This window comes from Triplophysa dalaica, chromosome 4, assembly GCF_015846415.1.
Source record: "Triplophysa dalaica isolate WHDGS20190420 chromosome 4, ASM1584641v1, whole genome shotgun sequence".
In the NCBI taxonomy this organism is placed as follows: Eukaryota; Metazoa; Chordata; class Actinopteri; order Cypriniformes; family Nemacheilidae; genus Triplophysa; species Triplophysa dalaica.
In genome coordinates this window covers 18,075,245-18,094,868 of record NC_079545.1, presented here as the reverse complement: position 1 = coordinate 18,094,868, position 19,624 = coordinate 18,075,245, and the positions used below count along the sequence as shown (strand labels likewise).

The following is a 19,624-nucleotide window of genomic DNA, read 5'->3' as shown; positions in this document are numbered from 1 at the left end:
GGAAGTCAGAGGTCTTATCAGAAGACACACTGAACAGAAGACACAAGTAGGATAAGGAACGGGAGGTTTGTCCTTGAAGATTGATAACATCGCTGTGACCAATCATAAAAAAAGAGTCTTTCCGCTCACCACTATGCATCTCATAAATATGGATTAATTAGAGAATGCTGATTGGAATAACAAATAAGATGAGGGTACACACAGAGACACAAGATAAAAAAAAGTTTATCACAGGTATTTTACCCCAAATCTGAAAAACAAATAACACAAGGACAAAACCAGATTAAGATACCATGCAAGTAGTCGAAGTTAAAAATTGAAGTCTGTTCCTCTTAATAAATATTTTTAAATCTACCAACTCCAGCTGCCCAAAATATGCAGAATGACTTCAACAAAACTAGCGTTGACTCACCTGACTGCAAATTGGTGTAAAAAATGTAATATTAATGTCATATCACAAAGAACATAGGAGACAGGTTACCTACATTATGTTGTTTAAGATAACTTCTTTCTGATATATAAAATCCAAATTTAAATTACACTGTGTTACCAGGCATAATATTCACTACAATGCCCATTGGGAAGAGACCTGATATTTGAACAATCTTTAATCTCATACATGCTGTACCAGATGCTTACACTTAACATTAAGAATATGTTTGCCTTGGGATTAGCAATAACCTTTATCAGACCTCTACCTGTGATGTTCTCATAAATCTTTCAAAACACAGAAATATAACCGCGAGCACAGAACGAGCACGTTAAGATTAGCACCATGAGGACTATTATAAGAAATCCAGTGGAGGAGGTGCTATTCCTGGCCACAATTGTCTTCTGCATTAATAATGCCCCTTTTAATACAGCAGCTGTTGAATAGTTCAGTTCAAATATCTGAATTCTCTCTCCTTTTCTGTCTTTGATGTTTCAGGGGTGAGGATTAAAAACTCACCGCGAAGTAAATTTGTCCCTACAGCATAATTTCTTAAACCAAGAAATAGAGGTTTTGACATAACCTTCACACATCACATTCCTAACAGTGACACATTTCTAAAAAGGCATGAAAAATTACTTTCATTAATTTTTTTATATTAAAGTAGTTCTTTACTGGAACAATGTCTCTCATTAGATTAAGAAAATGTCCATTTACTTCTTTAAAAACGTATTCTAAAAACGATACAGACAAAATCATAATTTGGAAGACTTATGCATGTATCAGTTTATTAATGATGTACTTGAAACATAAGCTTTTTTTCAGTGGATAGTACATTTTAAAAGCATTTTGTTGTTGCAAAAACAGCCTATTTTTTATTGTAAATAATTTTCATTCATTAAACTGTCGATCCATCACATGAATTATGACATTGTTCCACAGGTACAATGCGGTGGATTATTTTTCTATACTTGATTCATATTTTTGCTTTTGTCATGCTGTGTGTAATTTCCTCCTTCCTTCCTAAACCTTCATGTTGCTGCTTTTTTGATGTGCACTATAAATATTAACCAAAACAATGCAGCCATTTTTTCTGGCCTTCATCCATTTCAAATCCTTCTCTGCTCACGACCATTTCTTATCAGGTCTGTTAAAATCCCTTTGAAGGCTTCTCCTGTCCCTCACTGTTTATATTTCTCTCATTTTCATTTCACTTCATCCCGGTCAGATATTGCCCTTTGTAGGCTGGGTTGATCGGTTTGTTCTGTTTGCCTTGCTCGTGATCTTGTCTGTTGACTCTTGACTATGATTTATCCTTATAGCAGTAATTACATCCAAATGCTTACCATCATCTGAATTTCCCAATATTACAGTGATGAAGTTCTTCATTAATCAGACAAAGAAAGAAGGTTAAATCTAATCAGTCAAGTTTTCACTGATAAACATTCTGTGGATACCTGAGCTGGCATCTGAGGATCACATGCGGAAGATCGTGCCTGAAGAAAAAGAGAAAGTCTCCTCCAAAAATCTAGGTCTCCACACTAAATTACACTGCCCACTGCACGTCTTTCCACATTAGAAGCATGAAAGCTATATTCCAAAACCACCCCTTATTGTGCTTGTGGTGGTGGTTTGCAAAACTTTGTCGACAGCAAAAAAAGTACCACATTGTGAGAGTTTCATAAAACAAATATGCAAAAATCAGCAAAAAAGATTTTTACAGATTTAAGCAATGTAACCAGCAATGTCAGTTGCACAACATGCGTACAAGTCAGTTTCAACCCATACACCCACAAGGGCAAGCCAGCCAAATGACACGCCCGGCGTGTTCACACCAAACAAAAACAAAATTAATATTTTACATACACCTACCAAGTTGAGCCAATTTGTATTCTATGCTTGTCTGAGCAAATACATAATGATCCCGTCTGGGCCGGCTTAGATTACAGCTCTGCTGACAAGTGGTCATATAACTCTCTCCTCAAGAACCATGAATACGCACGCAAAGATGAGCTGCTCTTCCACTAAACACAGATCAGAGGACATGCATGCAAAGCCTCTTATGAGTGATTATACCACATTTCTAGAAAGTAGGCTTTCTATACAGTGGGTCAGTACCTAACACACTATTGGAAAGTTTTTTTCGAAAATTGAATACCATTTCGTAACATCCCTTATTTGTCAAAAAGCATGCCCACGCTCAAGTGGTGCCCCCTTGCACGCCTGGAAATAATTGTACAGCTGTATGTCTTTTATTAATTTGATCAAACTAAATACTCTTCAAAGATAAAAAGTAGGGGTGTGAATCGTTTCATAATCGATTCTTAGGGTCACGATTCGATTCCGAACCGATTCTTGACTTACTAAGTAATAAGCATACAGAAAACGTCATTTGGTATTTTATATTGTATTAAAATGTATTAAAATACATATTGTATTTTAATACAACTGAGTGCCCAATAAAGCCATTGTCATTGACATTTTCTGTTGTCAGACATTAAAACAAGTTTATAATAGTATATAAATGCGATTCATTAGTCCCACATGTCACTTTGAAACATCCTCTGAAAAAATCATCATACACAATAAAGAGGTGATTTTGGCAATAATACTAACTTTGTCTCATGCAGCGCATGTGAGCTGACTAACAAACTGTGCATATTAACAGAAGTATGATCATGTTCTTAAGTCTAAACAGTGACATGTTTTGGGAAACGCTATATTGCACTCATTGGCAATTCAGCAGTAGTAAGGTTAATTGAACGTGCTGTTTCTGCCTGCCGCTCAACGCACAGAGTAGATGCAGAGAAAGACTATCCTGAAATGCATTTCTTTATATTGAAGTTAAGTACATCAGGGCTGAATGGTTTTCTCTTTCTCTACTGCTCGTGAATGCTCCACTGTATCTCTGAGTGAGATGTGTGTTCTCTAACTGGACCTAACCCTAACCCACCCCTAATACAAAGTATGCAATACTACTGTATATGTACTCAAGATTAATATGAGATTGGTTGAAACTGTGTGTGTTACCTCATCTTTACAGATATAGAATGAGAAATTGATGAATGCATAAATGTTACTATTAAGGGCAAATGCAGATTGATTATGAGAAGTTGCATAAGTAAATAATGAACGTCCATGATTTATTGCTCCTGGGCCCTTAAGCAAGGTCTTCAACCAAAGGTTGCTCCTGAGGGATTTCTCCTATAAGTCACTTCGACTAAAAGCTTTCAACAAAAGACTGTCATACTTTTTGTATATGGGGCCAGACAGGGACTAGAAGCAAATCTCACCTCATAATGTGCCACTCTCTGTGATTCTGAGATGAGCTGTGCGCTGCACACTTTGCAGTAACTGTCTGTGAAAAGGCTGTGGTCCACCTGTGTTGACTTCATCTAGACAAAAACAAAGATGATTTCAATATTACAGAACATAACAATGCTCACTACATTTAAAGTGATAGTTCGCCCAAAATGAAAATTACGCCATTTACAGACCCTCTTTACATTTTAAACATGTTTGACTTTTCTACAAAACGCAAAAGAAGATATAAAAAAAAAGGGTAACCTAAAACCGTTGGTCCCCATTGACGTCTATTGTATGGACACGAAAACATTACAAGTTAATAGGGACCATCCATTTGCGTTTACCATCGTTCTTCAAAATATCTTTTTTTTTGCAGACGAAAAAGGTCATACAGGTTACAACTTACCATATTTAATACAGCAGAATACCACTGCACACAGTACATTGCTATTTTAGACGTACGTTAGGTAAAACGCAGCACTGTCATAAACACCTGTCACATCAATTATTCTTAACAACGTGTTGTTTCCGTCACTTGAATTATTTCAGCATATGCGCTTTGAAACATGTCTATGACACTCTTTCATTTGAGCTCCCCACTGAAGCGGTTTATAACAAGCTGCAAAGGTTGCACAGCAACAAGGAAAAACCTTCATGTGATATTTTTTTGTGGTGAAGATTTAAAAAATCCAGCCGTAAAAATCAATAAAACAAATGCATTTTCACAAAGTTAGCTTTTAACTTCTTCCGTACCGTGTGCTTTGCAGATGATAAGTGAAAAAGCCCAAAGCTCAAGAGGCTACTATATATATATTGTATAATTCATATATTATTTGACAGTTGCCTGTGGATGCAGGTAGAAGTTTAAAAAGTAATAAAGAGATTAAGGAACAAGAGGAAAACCTTGGCAAACACTTGAAACTTTTCTACTGAGGGAGAGAGGTGCTGCTCTAAGAATAGAGGCTTTAAATTCTTTAAATACTTTATTTACATCTCCATAATGGAGAACTTTAGTTGTTTGTGTCTCCTGTGGGTAATGCAGAAACTGATCGCTGTAGATCCTCAAAGTCCAATAAGAGCACTGTCATTACTACAACATTTACACAGGTGTAAAGGCAAGGATTCAAAACCCTACCAAACAACAAAAACCACAAAAGCAAACAACCCCTAGTGCTTTGCTGGTGTCCTGAATGATCAGAGCTGTGAGGTTACAGACAACCCACATCAAAAGATCTTTGGTATTGCATCTTTATTGCGTGTACTTCATAAGATATTCTAATGTTTTTCTAATGTTTTAGCGTTTACTAAAAAAAAACAGTTGTAACCACAAAATAAGATATTTTGAAGAACGTAGGGAAAAGAAGATATATTGAAGAATGTAGGAAAGCCAACAGTTCTGGGGCACTTTATTGTAATTTTTCCCAGTCAATGGTGGTCAAGTACTGTTTAGATATACAAGCATTCTCCACATATCTTTCTCTGTGTTCATCAGAACAAATCATTTTATAAAGATTTGGAACAACTCAAGTGTGAGTAAATGAAGACAGAATTTTCATTTTTGGGTGAACTGTCCCTTTAAGCCACCATATTGCGTGGCAGTTTCTGTTGAGTGGTCTCTTCTTTCAGCTGTGTCAGGGTGTTTGATCAGGCCTGAATCTCAAAACACACTATCTTGCCAAATGATTTTTAGTTTGGCATCTATGTTAGTGGATTGTCTTTTATAGACTTACTCTTGGCAGTCTTTTGTATTATTTTGCACCACAGCTCTTACGTGAAGCCAGATTAAGACACTGGGATTTTCACTTTCCAACGTGCTCCGATTTTCAAATGTTAATGACTTTGCAACTTGGCTAAGAATGAATAAATAAACATACTGAGCTGTTCCCAAATAGAGCTGGTGATATTAATTCATGCATAAATATTAGGTATAATGTCATTATCACATTCAAGTCATTCAGTTGTAATTATTATAATCGTTTAATCATCACATAACTTAAATTTATCCCAGTCGCTGATCTTAATTATATTTTATAAATGCTGCATGCGTCAGATTTAAAGATTCCAAAGCACTGCTGCTCTTGAAATATTTTTTTGCAATCTTCAGTTTCAGTTTAGGACGTTATTTTCTATTCTCAAAGATCAATGCAATGCATCATTGAAAGCACTCTGCTCTTGCTGTGATGCATCTACAACAACATGCAGCAATATTAAACCCATTCTTTAAGTCTTTCGAGTTCTGTGTGTGTCCTCATCTCACCCATCCTAAAACCACAGCAGATCATCCGAAAAAGGCAACTTTCTCCAGAAAATTGTGAGTTCAGAAAGTTTGCACTGTTGTGTCTGAAGTTGCTCTGGGCAACAGACAGGCGCTGCAACAGTAAGCTAGCAGAGATGAGAATAAAGAGTATGAAAGATAACCCAGAATGCTGCAAAATGAAGAAGCAGAGGGAGCAAATACAAAAGAAAAAGAAATGGGTAGAAGGTGAAAAGAGGGGCGGTTTCTCTGTCTGTCTCTTTCTCCAAGAAAGCAGTGCATAAATTCAACAGAACAAAACAGGCAAAATGCTTTCACTGGAGTCCAAGCACAATCGCTTTGACAAACATACTTGCACAACCACGTCCAAGAAACAATTGCATTATTAATCTGTCGGTGGCTTGTTCAGAGAGAAATATGTGTTGACTGAGCATGGAGAAACTCTTGTCCTCTTTTACTCAGAGAAAGTTTGTCATTATTTGCATGCGAACATGATTTAGACAACATAATCACAATCTGTTTACTTTCTTAATAAAAGTCTCTGTGCACAATTCATCAGAGCGTGATATTATTCGGGGGGAAAAAACATAATATTTCATCACAAATTTCTGAAACAACTTTTACGCTAAAGTAACTGAATGACAAGCAAATATGGAAATATAACTGAGCTATGTTGAATGTGTTTTGATCCAATCCAATCCAATCCTGATGAATAAGCATCAAAGTCAAAATTTTATATTATGTTATACTCGTAAAAACATCCCAGAAATGCTTTTGCGTGGTGTTTCGTGGTCTGTGTGCAAATCAGTCTTCCGCATCAAAAGTTGATAAACAACAGAAAACAGATTTACCTGCCCATCACACAAACTATCCCAAACCACACACTGCACATACACACACCGACTACAGCTTTCTTCTCGGCAAACCTGATAGGACTGAACAAGATTTTGAGTAGATCTGGCTGCGCATCCACAGTCAGGAGCATGCATGTGGGCTGCATCAGAGGTTCAGAGAGGGCAGTGCGGAGGGTGGCCCTGACAAATGTGCCCGCTGTCACAGGTGTGCTGTAATCCGTTATGGGAAGTATACTGAGCTGGACAGCAGCTGCTTCAAGGGCTTCCTCTCTCTGACACACATTACCTAGAGAAAGTCCTGACACTGCAGACTCATTTCAAGGCTCTTTTACTTTTTTGGAAACATCAGGACATTTTGGTTGTAAATGTTAATCATACCCAGACATACTAAATTGAACACCGGCCGGAAATCTGACACTTCTAGTGTATTTAATATATGGGTCAAAATGTATTAAGAGTATCACAGGATGTTATATTCTTTAGAGGGGGTCTCATTACAGCTTACTGAGTCAAATTAAACTTATCCATTGACTTACCCTCACGTTAAAAGCCTATTTGCCTTTCATTTTCAGTAAAACACAAAAAGAGAATATTACATCCAATAAAAAAATCATTTAAAACAGCTGTAATTTTCTTTCCTCTGCAAAACACAAAAGAAGATATTTTGAAAAATGTTGGTTACAAAAACCGTTGGTCCCCATTGACTTCTATTGTATGGACACAAAACCAGTGTAAGTCAATGGGGACCATCGTTTTTTTGTTACCAACATTTTTCAAAATATCTCTTGTGTTCTGCAGAAGAAAATCATACAGGTTTGAAATGAAAAGTGAGCATGTAAACGATGACAGAATTTTTATTTTGAAGCTGAATCCCTATCCCTTTAAAAAAAAAGCAAAGGCACCATAAAAGTATCATATAAAGTGGTTCATATGACTGGCACTATCCAAAACTATTCTAAAGCCACATAATTGACCCTTCGCAAAGACCGCCCCCTTTTACCATGTCTGACATCAGCCAAAGCACTCCCAATGCACTAAAGAATATTCATTGTGAAATAATCATTTCAGGAAAAAAAATGACGTGTACTTTCACCAAAAATGCAATAAGAAAGTCTGCTATATGCATTTAAAGTATATATTCAGGATGTGAAAGTGACTCAGAATAAATTAAACAAAATAAAGATCGATACTCTAGCCTAACGTACTTTGCTTGCTATAATGACATAAGGTCTGGATAGCGGCATTGGTTTCTAACAGGTTAAATACAATTGACTGATTATCGATCTGTCAATCTATATTCCTTAAGTATTTTTGTGTACACTGCTGAATTACTTAAAAAATAGTTAGTAAAATAGATTATTAATGAAAAATTATTATTAACGGTACATTGGAATTACAGGACAAGATCGACAAATTTGGTTAAGGTTTTTGTTATAGAAACAATAACCAACTCATAATTGTAAAACATGACAGCTTAGAAATTGTGTAGATTTTCTATGTGTACATTTTTTAACAATAAATAAAAATCGCTAGTAAAACAAGGAATTGAGCAGGAATCAAAAACAGTAGCTATGACACATTAGAACAGCACTTCTATACCACTGCTGTGTGGCACAATGTGAAGCATCTGCTAAATGTAACTATTTTCATTTTTTTTCATTTCTCTCTGCTTTAAGTCTCCCCAACCGGAAACTGCCAGGGTTCTGACCGTGAAACGCGGAAGTCAGCAATTGGGGGGGCCAGGCAGGGGCCACTTATGCTTTTAGGGGGCACAAAGACATGTGTCATGATCACACTAACATGTGTCAGTCATTTTTCACTGGAATGTACTACTGTTTTCTCTAAAAGTAAACTAATAAGCTAATAAAACAAGTTCAACTCAAATTAATATTCCAATTTCATTTATAACACATTGTATATAGTCCAAATAAAATGACTACAATAATAACATTTAGCATCTTAAATTTATACACATCAATGTAAAACTACCCACAAACAAGATATTCAAAAATCAACTTAAGCCATCATCTAAACATGAGTTCCTTTACACAAATAAAAAAAAAAAAAATATGCGTGTGACATATTGTGGTTTAGGCAAACTTTCATGTGAATGCCATATGTAAACTAAATACTCACGTGAAAACCCATGTTTTCACGTAGAATTTTAGGGTTAAAAAAGTTCTCTACACAACTAAATCACTTTGCTGATGGGTCCTCTGTCCCCTGGACTTTCTGCATTCTCTAAGCTTTTGAGCATTTCTGACTCTTTTTCAGAAGCATCTTCTTTCTCCAGCCTTGACTGACTATTATCTTAAGTTTTCTAATTAAAAGAGGACATTAAGTCCTTAAGATTTTTTCTCTTCATTTTAACTGCAAAATCTGAAAATTATGATAATTTGTACATGAAAAGAGGACTCTCAAATAAACAACAAGTAATATACCGGACAGTATAGAATAAGCTGTATTGATTACTGAACTGTGCTAAATTGTCCTTGGGAATAACAGACCATTTATTTTAATTATAAGGCAAAAGTGCATTTTATCAAACATTCACCCCAATATATGTAGACTACATTTTATCTCATTTCATAAACAAATAAAATGTCTTAAGTGTGTTACACATTCTCTGGCAGCAGTTGGTTCTTTGTATAGGCACGAGTCACGACTGCTTTATATGTAGATTTAACATGAGCAACACCGGAAAATATGGGTCAGTATTTTAATATGATGTGTAATAATATGCATTTGTATTTTATTTTTACTAAATATTTCCATTACCATTACCAGTGTAATCTCGCTGAAGGCGCACGGACTCGACATTCTTTGCGTCTTGTTTGAGTAATTTTTGTTTTGGAACACAAGCATCATTACTGCCACTCGCAGCATTGGACACAAAATTGCTCGGTTGTGCTAAAATATTCCAGAAACGAATCCAGATTTAGGGGGGCCAGTGGGGTGGCAGAGTTTAGACTCCCCCTAGAACCCCCCCTGCTGCATATAGCCCAATGGAATCGACTGTAAAATCTAACAACCCTATTGACGGCCAGCAACAATCACAAATTACTTTTTTAAACCGCAAAAAGCGCAGCCGGTTAAACTCTTTGGTTTGATTATCTGACAAAATAGTGAATAGCAAGAGGGGGTGCATAATATCGCCGTTATGATTGGTTCGGTCACCTGTCAATCAGGCCCCACGCGAAGGGTCAATTGCTTTGTGGGAGGAACAGACTCAAGTTTCACGGAAAATCTTGACACTTTACCCTCCTTATTCACAATAGAAATATCATTGTCCAATTATTGAACAAACTGTTATTTTTGAGTTGAATCGTTTTAATGAATCAGCTTATCCAGACTACAAACTGAAAAAGTTTTGATGATATCCTCAAATCAGACTGATCCGCTTCTTGAATTCTGACTCAATAATCCCGTCACGGTGATTAACAGCTCAGTGGAGAGGAGGATTATAATATTGATTTAAAATTAGGTCTGTCAGGAGTACGTTTCCAATTCAGTGGCGCTGAGAACACGCATGAACACAAATCTGCGCTGGTTGCTGAGTAATGGCTAGTTGAGCTCATTAACATTCTGAGGCAACATATCATGACGCACAAAGAAATGAAAGAAAGGGTGTGTGTCTTCTACATCCATGAGAATTAACATAGACAGCAGGCAGCCGAGGAAAAGCAACTCTACTGGAAAAACGATGGTTCAGTGTTCATTACTCTGCAATGCACAACCGAAAATGAATGAATATAAAGTCATTGTTATCACAGTGTTCTTTATATTATATATTATATACAGTGTTGGGTGTAACTAGTTACTAAGTAATTAGTTACTGTAATTTAATTACTTTTCCCTTGAAAAAGTAAAGTAAGGGATTACTCTTATGTTTTCTGTAATTTAATTAAAGTTCCTTTTGATGTACTTAAACTAAATACTTTGTGAAATATATGCGTGTGCAATAGTGTAATTGACATCAAAATTCAAAGTCTTATTTTAAAATCTGCGCTTTAATGTATAATTCTCACATTTGTAATACTTGGGTTAATAATATTATATATTTGAATGAATTAAATAAGCAGTTTCATTTCTATCCTTGAATCACTTAACTAATCGAGGTTGATGTAGGATATAGAAAGTAATGAGTAATGAGTAACTAAATACTTTTTGAACAGAGTAATTTGGACAGTAATCTAATTACAGTATTGAATATGTAGTGAGAAACTAGAGATTAATTACTTTTCCAGAGTAATTTACCCAACACTGATTATATACTGTACAGTATTATGTCTGAAGAGCTATTAATCACTCTTTATTGCCAGAGTGGATGTTAATATCTGATGCACGATAGATCTCAAGCTGAATGTAGTTTGGTTTTAACCATTAAAGGGATAGTTCACACGAAAATAAAGGGACTTTCATCATTTAATCACCCTCATGTCACTCCAAACCTGTATGTCATTTTTTATTTCTGGTGCAGGAAACAGAAACAAAATATTTTTTAAAGAATGTTGGTAACCGAACATTAGACCCCGTTTATTTTAAATGTTTGAACACGGAGACATTTCTCAAAATATCTTTGTTTGTGCTCAAGAGAAGCAAGAGTCATAAGCAGATTTTGAATGACATGAGGGTAAATAAGTTGGTAGAATTCTTATTTACAGTTTTTTTACAATTTGTTATTTTGATGACGTGGGATCTTGACTTTAAGTTGATATGGTCCATATAGTGTACAGTTATATTAATGAATAGACCATGTTAATGTAAATCATTATAAAAATATCTAATTCAGATGCTGGATCCAACACAATTTTTCTGGATGCAATAAAAAAAATGTTTTATCTAAATTGATACATAAATTCTTGTTGAATAAAACTTTTTCTTATATGTAGTGAAACAAAAACAGATATGATGTCTGATGAGTGATGTACAACTGCTCACTTTTCACACATGATAACATGATAGGCTAGAATGGCCTTTATAAACTATATCACAGACTTTTGCAGCACTTAATTCAATATATCCCTGAAGTAAGTTTTTTATACAAGTCAGCTCAAAGACAACAGAATAACAGATCAGGGAACACAAAAACAACATGTTTTCCCACTTCATAGACCTTTACATTATATTGATGCATATCACATCCATTACCCTTATCAAAACAACACATTATGAATAACTCCTCATACCGCGTAAACATGACTGACGGAAGATACCTCTCAAGAAAACAAGATGAAGTAAAATAGAGAACAATAACCTCGCCCTGCTCAGTCAGTACCTGTCTATTCTCTTCTGCTAATCTCTCTAGTACTCCATTATATAAAGTTGTTTAGTTTCCCTGACAGGAATACAAAAAAAATCTCCTCCTGGAGTGCTTTATGGATAATTCAGAACTTGTGTCCACCATGAAAAAAGAATCCTGCTTTACATCGCACCAACTCGACACCCCCAGCAACAGTTCTAGATGCCAAACACCAGACGGGTCGTCTCCTGACACCCCAGATGCCCACCTCTTAGTTTTCAAGTTAACGCGACAGAGGGGATTTTCTTACACAGCGGATGCCCCTGGTGCACAAGAACAAAGTACCTGTCTTTGCTGGACTCATGAATTTTGGATGTTCCTGGACATGAGCTGTTATGTGGATAAAGTACAACATGTTTCCACAATCCTACAGAAGACAATGGTGTTATGTGTCCAGGGGATGTGGAAAACATCTGCTGTCGTGTGCAAAGGAGCAAGGAGATAAAATGTATTGTAGCGTGATGAGGAAAAAATTGGCAACCGACAACAGTGACGAGTTCCTGACAGCTCTTAATACTAATTTGTCATGGTGAGCTGACTTTCATGGAGAACATTAACTTATAGAGACAAAAGTAATTGCCTATTCACATCAACAATGCCAAAATGGCAAATAGCAAAAGGGGGGGCGTATAATATCGCCGTTATGATTGGTCCAGACATCTGTCAATCAAGCTTCACACAAAGGGTCAATTGCTTTGTGGGAGGAACAGAATCAAGTTGTACTGATAAACTTGACACTTTAGCGTCCTAATTCACAATAGAAGTATCAATGTCCAATAATTGAACAAACTGTTCTTTTTTAGTCTTTTTAATGAATCAGCTTATCAAGTCTACAAACTGAAAATGTTTTAATGATATCCTCAGATCAGACCAACTATAATGATAAACATATAACCAAACTCGTTTTTTTTTTTCTTAGCATGTGTTCTTCATGTTAATGGACCTTGAGCATTTATTCAGTGAAGTGATCAAACTATGCAAAATAATACATCATCTTATTCCAAATGTTGCTTGAAGGCAACTAGCAATAGTAAGAACAGATCATGCATTTGGTGCCTGAGGTGGTCTTCATACACAGCACAGAATAAAAAATAACTAAAATATGTACCTATGTGTCAGTTCATTTCTCAGAACAAGCACATAGTTCATTGTTTCTTCTCTGTGGCTAGCTGAAGGTCAAACACAGTTCTCCTGTTCTAGTGCCTTGTTTAGATGTTTTGATCATTCATATGGACCTCGAGATCAAAAAATAAAACAAGAAGGACAGTCAAGTACACTCTAAACCCGCATTTTGTGTTCATGAAACATTTTAAGTGGTCATTGCTTATTCTTTATAGTTTTTTCAAAAAACGTTGTCCATGCCCAATCTAATTGTTTGCAATATTGAGACAAAATATTAAGTGCATTTTAAAGGAATACTTCCGGCTTGAATCAAAATGTTCCCATGTTTTACTTACCCTCAAGGCATCCTAAGTTAACTTGACTTATATATGCAGAATAATGCAGTCTGAGTTATAATAATATATATACGTTTACTTCCAAGCAGTAGAGTTGGAGTGAATGTTTTTGAGGCTTTGATTAGGTTTTTTGAGTGTTTAACAATGGATGTTTATGGTTGTAATAAAAAAACGGACCCAAATTGGACAAGCAGATTAACCAGGAGACATTTGCAAGCAGGACTTCAGAGGACGTTTCATTGAAGATTTTTTAGATAGAGGTATGCGTGCTCACACACAATATCAGTGTTCTTATTACCGGTTGTACTACTGTGATGAAAGTGAAAGTAGTTTAGGGTGTAGCTCAGTCAAATGTTTACAATATATGATTCCTCTGCTCCATGGGCGCCGTAAAGGGGTGGAAGGTTAGGACTATTCTAAGGGCCCATGCTGATTTAGGGCCCAGAAGAGCAGACCCCCTTTTTATTTTCCTATTTGTAGGGGGCCCAGAAATTTTGGTTTCCATAGGGCCCAGAATTTCTGGCGGCACCCCTGCTCTGCTCTAAGGAAGGCCTCGCACAGTTTTATGCATACTTTTGGGTGCAGGTTATTAAAATCACTGGGAATAGTGACATCATGTACCCGGCAAGCAGAGGGCTGTAGTCCGATCCAGCCGTTCTCTGTAGTCCTTTAAAAGCGAATTCTGTTAATGACAATATCTCGCTTGGCATTGAACTTTGAGGTTTATCATTTTGCAGGTATTATTTACGCTTCAACAGCAACATTACACGCTAACTAAAGATTGAAAATGGGATCGCGGGTAACGTGCTCTTTAAAGTAGTAGTTCACCTCAAAATAAATTTTCATGATAATTTACTGACCCCCATGACATCAAAGATGTTTATGCATTTGTTTCGTAAGTCAAAAAGAAATTCAGGTTTTTGATGAAAACATTCCAGGATTTTTTTGACAACTCTTGAAGGTCAAAATTACAGTCAAAGGGCTATAAACAATACCAAACGATGAATAAGGGTCTTATCTACAAAAATGAATGGTCATTTTCTAAAAAATGTTTTATAAACACAAATGATTGCCTTACTCTGTTCTGCGATGCGCGTACATGACTTCAGGTAATACGTAATTACGTTGAAAACTTGCACGTTGAAAACACTGACTCGGTACTTCCGCCCTGAGGTAGGAAACGGGCCGATGGTGTGGAGTCGGGGTGGTGGAGGGATGCCCAAAACAGTTGAGAGAATAAAGGAAAGACAGCATGTCTATATTTATAGGGACTTCCTCTTACACTGATTGGACAGATGATGTAATGACTGATGGCGTATAGGTTGAATAAATGATTTGTGCTCCTCATGAACTTTGTTAATAAAACATCATTTATATTAAATCATTATTAATAGACACCCTTAATGTTTGACACAGTTTTTTATGTAACCAATAAAAAGCCACTCAAACTTGCTTGGCAACATTGGCATCACAGTATTTAAATATTTAAATGTCTTTGTTCAAAGTAAGATATTTGGAAGAATGTCTTTTAATCCAACAGATTTCATCCCCCATTCACTGCCATAGTTGGGGAAATAAAAAGCCTACTATATGAGTCAATGGGGGATAAGATCGGTTTGGTTACTGACATTTTACCAAATATCTTGCTTGGAACAAATATATTTTTGGGTGAAGTATCCCTTAAAAGTAAAGTTTTTTTTCCTTGGACATGCAAGGTTTCTGAAGGACGGCAAAGAAATACTGTGAACTCAAATAAGATACAATCTCGGGGTTTACGCAAACACGGCCAAATTTTACAATTACAATTCACATTATACAATACTAGCATCTTCTTACCCACCATAGATTGAAAAAACAATGCTGTGTGCACCAATGCTGTACTGTACATGAGGTGAGACAATTCAAAGTCTCTTTTACCCAAGTAATGAATCAGCCAAAAGCCAAATAAAATGTCTTTTTGATTTAATACCACACAAATCATGTTATGTAATAGTTAGTTTTTCATCAAGTTACTACAGTTCACCTCAAGTCTTTAAGGTGCCCACGGACCATTCCCGGAGTCTCAGGACAAAAACTGACCATGAGCACCAACCATTGGTTATGCAGTGTGCTTTTTATTTGAAGCTACTATATTTTTCACTTTTAAAATCTGCATAGTGCTTTCATTTTCATACCAATTAGAATATGACACAGAATTAAAGCAGATGACAAACTAGAATTGGGGTTTTGTGTCTGATAGGCTATATTATAAATGACACAATTAGTAAACTTGTGAATTAGAAAACCCATTTTCCTAATCACACTAGAACCTCACTGACTCAGAACATGCATTAGAACAAGCTAATAATGCTAATGAGAAATAAAACACACTTTATTGTAAGTGATATGTGTAACGTTGAATAGAAAAGATTAATTTGAATATAAATATAGGTCTAAATTATATTCCCGTAAAAAGAACAAGGCATATATTTACATTCACATCTACATTTGTGCATTTGGCAGATGCTTTTATCCAAAGCGACTTACATTGCATTGTACTGTCCATTTGTTTCTGACTATGTGTGCAGTCCCCTGGGATCGAACACATGACCTCTGCGTTATTAGGTCCTTGCTTTAACCACTGAGCCACAGGAAATCATATATATGTATTAAATATTGGATATGATGATCTAAACCTCAGCTTTACTACAATTATTTTGTGAGCGGAAATAGAGAGAAGAGAAAGATAATATCGTGTCCCTGAGCTTTAGCAAGACATTTTTCTCTCCATAATCTTCGCAAGAATCGTGGGTTTTGAAGCTTCCAGTGGATAAACAGTATTGGAAAGGCACTGGGTTGTCACAGCTGGCTCACAAGCCCTGAGAAACGAATTATGATGGTCTTACATTTACATTTATGCATTTGGCAGACGCTTTTACCCAAAGCAACTTACATTGCATTATCCTATACATTTATACTTAGGCATATGCAATCCCCTGGGATCGAACCCACAACCCAATGCTCATTCCAATGAGCTACAGGAAAAGGCGGCCATGCATTTATCTTTAAAAATAAAACTTCACTGTTCTTATTTTAATGAATTATGATAAATTATTCATCATGATCTGCAGAAAACAGCTCTTCTGAATTCTCAATTACTGCAATTTTATCACACAGTAAACAAGTTATGAAGTTTAAGGCAGTCCATTAGCAAAGATAGAACAGTCTACTAAGATGAATCTCAACAGAAAATGCTTTTGTGTGACAGGCTCCTACAAGGCTGAAAGAACCCTTTGCACAGGACGGAGTGTTTTTTTTTTAAGTTTCAGAGGTAATTCGGAGATTAAGATTCTACACTAACAGGGCCACCTTGTGGTGCAGATGTACCGTTTCTCAGAATGATTATACCACACACCCAAACCGCTGCAATTTCACAGTATAAATTTACTAATTTTTAAAAGTGTTTCATAAAGCAGTCAGGGTGGCATGCATGCAAAAAGCACTTAAAATAAATAAACTTTGAAGTTCTTTTACTCCCTTATCGCTTAAAACCACACAAAAGCGGCACAGTTGACATGGTTATAAGGAACATAATTGAAGGGATGCTGGATATGTGGTATTCCTCTTCCCTTACACTGTTTTCTAGCAAGGAAGCAGAGAATGCTAATTTGTTAACACACCATAATAACAGAAATTAAAGATGAGCCTCCTCCCTCTGCACAGGAAAAAAGTGTCAAGAAAACATCAATAATTCATATCTTCCCTCTTTATTCTCTCCAAACAACTGTTTATCCAACAAGCTTGTTAGAAAGTAAAGTTACAGATGTAAATAAATTCATGAGTATCTTAAGTGCCAATTATCATCATGCATCTATTTGGATATAACACTACATGACAATTCTACAATTTATTACACTCAAATTGACATGTTTTAATACAAAAACACATCGACCTGCTAAAAGCAATACGATTTAGTCTGTGACGGAACATATCTATCCAGGGTTAAACAGGAGTAAAACCTCTTCCTACAAAGACATTACTATACACATCTGATTTTATGTCATGTAGCCTATTTGCACTTCGAGGAATATGAAAGAGAATATTAATGCTGCCATTGTTCTGCATGAAGATGATGTAAGCAGCACCCAGAGAATGAACTTTAAAGGAACAGTCTCTCTTTCCAAAAAAACTAAACACATATTCGGGCATATTTCTATAAAAAGATTTACAAAAGGTTTACAACATTCTGCCCCTCGTTTATACATTTTTTGATTTTACTTTAAAAGTGTTAAAGTATATTAAATGTTGGCTGCTGTAAATCAAAAACAACATATTTGTGAATCTTCTTATTGAAATTATTTAACTCTCTTTCCCATGTATTAAAAATAGATCTAGGTCTACATTAAAACTGTTTTATATAATAGGCTACCTGCTTGTTACTAAAGTTACAGGACAGTTAGTTTCAGCATCCACGACATCGTGACAAATCTTCCGTAATTCACATTTCAGTACATGACACACATCACAACAGGTGAAAATGAAGATCAAAGCGTGCTCGACTGAAAACTGACACTACAAACGCGTCAACAGGATTCTTGAAATTATACAGGTATACATAATTTATCATTTTCGGCGAATAAAACAGCTGTCAGCTTGAAGAAACCGAGTATTAGTCAAGACACGAAGCAAGTAGCCTATAGAGTGACTCGTGGAACGAAATGTGCCTTTTCAGGGTCATCTTCACATCTCGCAACATCAAAGACATTAAAGAAACGAAAGGCTGCACAGATTTGGGATGCGAGTCGTTGTACGATGCCATGAAGTGCATCTAGTTTCTCGTGTTGAACTGAACTGTCTCTCTTCCTGTAAACATAACACCACGCGACACATTGTTGCCGAGCTCGAGCAAAGACTACAACCTCACGCTCATTTCGGAGCGTCACAAAGAAATTACAGTACGAATATGCAGTACGTTAATGTGTTTGACAAGTATATAAGAATGTACTTAAAAAATAAATGTTGTCTCTCAGCATCAACATACTCCGTTAAACAAACAAGCGCCGACTTTGGCTTCATTTCTTAAAACATACCTGTAACTCTACGCTGTAGCCCTGGTATAAGTGCGTCGGATACACAGTCAGATGGTGTTGCACTTGGAGGGACAAGGTGTAATCCATTGACTATGTGATGTAGACGCGTTTGTAGGAGAGGATGCTCGTGTGCCTGCGGTCCTTTAGTTCAATTGCAGAGCGTTCCCCGCCCCGCTCTCCTTCATTGGCTGGACGACTGGAGTAGTTTTTTCCTGCAGAAGTGACTGTACAGCTGGGATAAATAACAAGAGGGCAGTGCACGAATTAGAAAGACCTGTGAGAAGGTGATGCTGAATTAGATTGATTGTCTACAGTCAATGTGGTTAAAGGGCACGCTTGTTATGCACTGTTGTTACAGGGTATGCAAACACAAGGACATCACTTTATAAAACAAAAGGATTTCCACCTATTTGAATGAAATTCCTTTCGTTTCAGGTGTTTAGACTAAAAAATACGCATTTGATTTTGTTACATTAACCTTGTAATAATTGGGGTCTGGGTCATTTACTGCATTTCTATGGGCAAGTGTTTGCCCTGAAATAGAGCTAAAGTTTTACCACATGTTTTCACCATGGAAAAAATCCATTGACCTTAAGAATAAATTTTGATTATGATTTGAAGTGATGCCAGGCTGCGTGGGAAGCGGTTCATCAGGATGACACTAAAGGGAATGTGCCTTTAGGCTAAACTCTACTTTGGCATCCTTTGCAAAACAGCAAATAATCACTTCCGTTATTGAGCAGTCTAATAATTTAGCACTTTTCTGTCTAATTACAATATACTATGTTTACATAAAGGAGAAAAGGCAAAATGCGAATCATGTATGGTGGCCATGACCTCCCAAACTTACAAACTGTTGGTTTAATTTATACTTTCCTTAATTAGCTTTAAAACTCTATCATAAAAAAATCTCAACAAAGAGTACGCTGTAAATTTATAAGATGCTCCATTC

General features: G+C 36.2%; 1 protein-coding gene across 2 annotated transcripts in view; it reads right to left on the bottom strand.

Annotated features, from left to right (window-relative positions):
* The window catches only part of zmat4a (zinc finger, matrin-type 4a), an 82,408-nt gene that overhangs the window by 61,200 nt on the left and 1,584 nt on the right, over positions 1-19,624 (bottom strand). For both annotated transcript variants that reach the window (XM_056746117.1, XM_056746116.1), the window contains exons 2-3: positions 18,673-18,904; positions 3,724-3,825 (exon numbers count right to left, since the gene is read on the bottom strand). In XM_056746117.1, the coding sequence (XP_056602095.1) occupies positions 3,724-3,825; positions 18,673-18,759 (189 nt within the window). In that variant the 5' untranslated portion in view covers positions 18,760-18,904. The remainder of the gene's footprint in view (positions 1-3,723; positions 3,826-18,672; positions 18,905-19,624) is intronic.